The 4,923-nt window shown below is 49.6% G+C and overlaps 1 protein-coding gene across 1 annotated transcript; it reads right to left on the minus strand.

The window, feature by feature from the left end:
- Window positions 1-210: 210 nt before the first annotated feature.
- Window positions 211-4,072, minus strand: LOC109318224 (aldehyde dehydrogenase family 3 member B1-like). Its single transcript, XM_019547338.1, has 4 exons — window positions 3,635-4,072; window positions 3,254-3,420; window positions 2,370-2,469; window positions 211-1,416 (listed from the first exon to the last, which is right to left on the minus strand). Exons 1-4 carry the CDS (start codon window positions 4,047-4,049, stop codon window positions 1,223-1,225), a joined length of 876 nt encoding a protein of 291 aa, XP_019402883.1. The 5' UTR covers window positions 4,050-4,072; the 3' UTR covers window positions 211-1,222.
- Window positions 4,073-4,923: the final 851 nt, after the last annotated feature.

The following is a 4,923-nucleotide window of genomic DNA, read 5'->3' on the forward strand; positions in this document are numbered from 1 at the left end:
CCCCAGGATCCTCCAGTGCCTCCTTCTCCCCACCTATCCAAGAAGCAGAAACAGCAGCAGCCAAGCAGGCAGGCTAACCCTTCCCTGCCTGTTCCCTAGGACAGACAGCGCAGGCAGCCACAAGTAAGCATGGGGTGGGGAGCAGGGGGCAGTAAGTGGGGATCAGGGGTGCTGGGGAGGGCAGATGGGGGGCAGTGGGCCCGATCTTGTACAGTGAGAGAGGAGGGGCAGGTGGGGTGTTTATACTAAGTTGTAGCTAGAGTGGTTACATCTTAGTATAACTCAAGCTGGGTAGCATGGATCACAGAAAATCCTGTCCTGGAGTAGCATCACATTGAGCAGCATAACAAGTGCTTGAAACTATTTTTAAGTGTTAATGTAAGGACAATCCAGGGGTTAAGAGCTCTAGGAGCCAGCCAAAATTGCTGTGTAGCAGGGTCCTAGTACAGGTGGAGTGATAGGAAGCTTGAGACTCAGATGTGTGAGTGGAAATGATTGAAGGGATAGGGTTATGTCTGTGACAGGACAAAGGATGGGTGAGGCAAGGGAAGGGGGTTGTGACTGAAGGAGGGCTAAAGAAACAGTGGGTATAGAGGAGGCATTGGGGAGCTGTGGATGGATCTGAGAATGGTTAAGGCATCAAGGGGTCTATGAATGGACAAGTAGGGCGGGTGAGGCAACAGACTTGTGACTGAGTGAGGGGTGAGTGAGGCTATGTGGTTGTTTGTGGATGGGGATAATTGGGGAAGCAGTGCTGGAAGTCAGGGGAAACTCACTTCCCACTGGCCTGAGCAGCTGGAAAAGAGGATGGGGGATGTCTGTAACTGCCTCAGGGTAATGGGGAGGTGATGGAAAAGATGTTTGAGACTGTGTGGGGGGCATGAGTGGGCAGGGTGATAGTTGAAGCAAATAGGGGGTCTTTACATCCTGCCAAAAGGGGACAGTCATGGAAACCATTGTGTTTGTGACTAGTTGAGGCTAGCAGGGGCAGGAGCTTGCCAGGATGGGATGGAGGCTGTGGGGAGCAGAGACATCTGCTTGTGGTGGGAAAAGGTTTGGGGGGGACACACTATTTTCCTGGTCAGCCAGGGTAGGGAGGGATAGGGCTTAGTTCAGCAGACCTTCTCCCTTCTTGTGCAGTCGCAGGTATGTGCACTCAGTAGGCTGGCATGGCAGTAGGTTGGATGCAGTTGGGCTCAGACAAGCCAGCCCACACCTCCCCTCACAGCAGGTTGCAGGTGCCCTTGCGCCTGATCTCAGAGGTGGAGAGGAGAGACTGTGGATTGTGCTGGGCGTAAGGTGGGTAGCAGAGTGCATTCAACTTCTCCTGGTCCATGTGGTGCACCAGACAAGTACGGTGATGAGAGAAGGTGTCAAAGCTGAACTTGCCGTGGTACTTCCCCAAACCACTCGGCCCTGCAACATACAGTGCGGCTCAGACAGCAAGATGAGGGCAGGACTGTACCCCACTACGCCCAAAGCGCAACCAAGAAGAGGTGATGCTAGTTTAGACATAGATGTGGTAACAAGGGAAGACATTATGGAAGAGCTGATGGTAGAAAGTACACGGAAATAAATGATCACAAGATTTTTAAGGTCCCTAATGAAGCTTTTCAAATTCTAAACAGGAAACTTGGAGAGATTAAGGGGACAAGTCAGTGAAGTCACCAGGCATAAGAAGCTCAGGGGTTTGTAATGCAGATAAGGCCTGAGATTTAAGGAAAAGGAACAAAAACTATAGCCATAGCAATCATGCTATTGTGGGCTGTGTGTGGAATGCAGTCTTAGGATAGAGCAGAAGATGCCTTTCCAGTAACGAGAGGGAAGTATTCATGCCAGAGGACAGGGTCAGGACAAGACTGTCTGGAAAACTGAACACAGTACTGGTCATCCACGTTCAAGAAAGATGACTTCAAACTGGAGCAGATACAAAGGCTGCAAGAAGGACAATCAGGAGAATGATGGGAAGAAACTAAAGAGTCCTGGTTGTTTAACTTTACAGGAGAAAGGCTGAGAGGAAATGTGGTTGCTCTTTGTAAATAAAGCAGCAAGGAGAACACCAGGAAAGGAGATGAGCCACTGATACTACAAGATAATGCTGGTATAAGAACAAACAAGTACAAATCCGTCAGGAATAAACTGAGGCTGTAAGCCAGAGGAAGGTTTAGAACCATCCAAGGTGTAGCAGTACAGAAATATGATATGCTTACTGAACTACGAGGGAGTTGGGATCTACCTTGTCAGCTGATCTGTAGTAACTGCCCACACGCTCATGCTCACCCTGCAGTAAGTGAAAGCTAACCATTATAGTTAACCTTTTAGTGAGAGGTAACACTGTTGGGAAGGCAGGGCAGGAGATTCAGACATACCAATCCCACCAAAGGGCAGGGTGATCAATGTTGTTTGAATTATGGTGTCATTGCTGGTAAAACCACCACTGCTTGTCTGCTCCAGCACCTGTTTCACCACCTGTGGGAGAAGCAGAGAAGAGTGTGAAGGAGCTCCATTTTGTGGCCAACTGCAGTTCACACCTCCTTGCCCACTCCAGATCCCCTCCATCAGGCCCAAGTGGGGTCACCCAGACTCACACAGGGTGTGGGGGCCACCCTTCCTGCTTGAGCAGGTACAGGCCTGAAAACAATTCAACTCAACCTCTTCGCTTTGGACTGGACCAAACGTGAGTCACAGCAAACAGCCTGAATGTTGCCCCCTCCTAAGCCAGGTATGAATGCCCAGTACAGGCACAGACCCTTTTGACTGTTGCACAGCATATGGCTGGGACAGTCACAGATTTCAGAGGCTGTCTCAGCATCCCAGCTGTTGGAGAAAATTGAAGCAAAAGTCTTGGATTGGCAGGAGCCTGCACACACACACACAGCTCCTGAGTCAGGAACCAGGCATATGTGGGCAGGTTTGTTCCAAACCAGGACTTCTACTTTTTCTCCAGGGAGCTGAGCCAATGGGCTGCTTCCTGGTCCAGACTTCACTGGGCTGTGAACAGACACTTGTACAGTAGAGTCAGGGTTGGGGGAGGGGTGCACATGGGTGTGTGTGTGTGTGTATACACGCACGCATGCATGTGTTGGTGCGCCCCACTCCCCAGTGTCCATCCTGTCCCAGATTTCCCTCAAATTATTATGATCAACCTAATCATGACCCATCTTAGCCCTGATCCCCATCCATTCCACAGGCCTTCTAGGCACCATTCTGCTTCACCTGAACCAGGTGCCCCTTCCGAAGCCCAGCCACACACCTTCTTGTTAGAGGAGAAGACATACACAGCCAGTGGCTGCTTCTGGGCATTGATTAACTCAATGGCTTCCTCCAAGTTGGGCACAGTGACAATGGGCAGGATCGGCCCAAAGATCTCCTCCTGCATTATAGGCGCTGACATTGGCACATCCACCAGCACCGTAGGGGCTGTAGAGGGAGAGCAGAGGTCACCACAGTGGGGTCATATGGTATCCCTCCCACCACGGCCCTGCCCTGTGACTGTAACTCCATTCTTCTGTCTCCCCGGCTAGCTCAGGTCTCCCACATGAAGGTGCCCTGCCCTGCCTTGCCTACCTCTTACTCTGCCAACCAGATCTAGACACTCTCTCAAAATCCATGTCCCTAATCCAGGGTCTCTCACCAATATACCGCTCCTTCTCATCTGTTTGCCCTCCAATCGCCACATGTCCACTATCCATAAGGGACTGCACACGCTGGAACTGCTTGTCACTGATGATGCGGGCGAAGTCAGGTGACTCCTGGGGGTTGGCACCGTAGAAGTCAGTAATAGCATGGTGCAGGGCAGGTAACAGCTTGTCTTGCATCTCCAAAGTGCACAGCACATAGTCGGGTGCGATGCATGTCTGCCCTGCATTGAAGAAGCGCCCCCAGACTAGCCGGTTGGCCACAGTTTGCAAGTCACAATCATCAGCTACGTAGCAGGGGTTCTTGCCCCCTAGCTCCAGGGTTAGCGGTGTCAGATGCTCAGCTGCAGCCTTCATGACAATCCTGCCTATACTGGTGCTGCCTGCAGGAAAAAGTAGTGAGGGACACATGTTCTTGGCATCCTGAGCAGGCTCACAAGAACTTCACTGAATCACAGGACAGAAAATCGGGTCATCTAATCCAACCCCCTGCTCAGGGGGAGCAAAGCAGGATTATCCTTGACTAAACCATCCTATATATCCAACTGTCTAACCTACTCTTAAAAACTTCCAAGGATTGAGATTCTCCAACCTCTGTATATAGTTTGCAACAATGCTTAACATCCTCCTGAGAAACTTTCTAATATGTATTCTAAATTTCCTTTGCTGAAATTTAGGACTGCTATTCCATGTTCTTTCCCCTGCAGCCACAAAGAACAGTGAATCACAATCATCTGTATAACCAGCCTTCAGGTTTTTGTAGGCTGTTATCAAATTCATCCTCAGTCTTCTCATCTTCTGACTAAATAAGCCCAGTTCTTCCAACTTTCCTCATTAAGTCATGTTTCCTAGACCTCTCAGCATTTTGTTGCTCTCTTCTGGACTCTTTCTAACTTGCCCACATCTTTCTTGAAGTGCAGGATCCAAAACTGGACACAATACTCCAGGTGAGGCCTCACCAGTGGTGAGAAGAGTGAAAGAATGATTTCCCTTGACTTACAAGTGATACTCTTGTTACTACAGTGTGGTATGCTATTGTTTGGGGGGGTTGCAACAGGTGTACACTGTTGATTTATATTACGTTTATGATCCACTATAATCCTCATGTCCTTTTCTGCAGTACTGCAGCCTAACCAGTCATTCCCTAGGCTATATTTGTACATGCAGTTGTTCTATCTTGAGCACAGGATTTTGAAATAGATTTCATAGATTTCATAGACATTAGGGCTGGAAGGGACCTCAGGAGATCATCGAGTCCAGCCCCCTGCCCAAAGGGCAGGAAGTC

The sequence above is a fragment of the Crocodylus porosus genome, unplaced genomic scaffold (assembly GCF_001723895.1).
Source record: "Crocodylus porosus isolate Cpor-Errol unplaced genomic scaffold, CroPor_comp1, whole genome shotgun sequence".
NCBI lineage: Eukaryota > Metazoa > Chordata > Crocodylia > Crocodylidae > Crocodylus > Crocodylus porosus.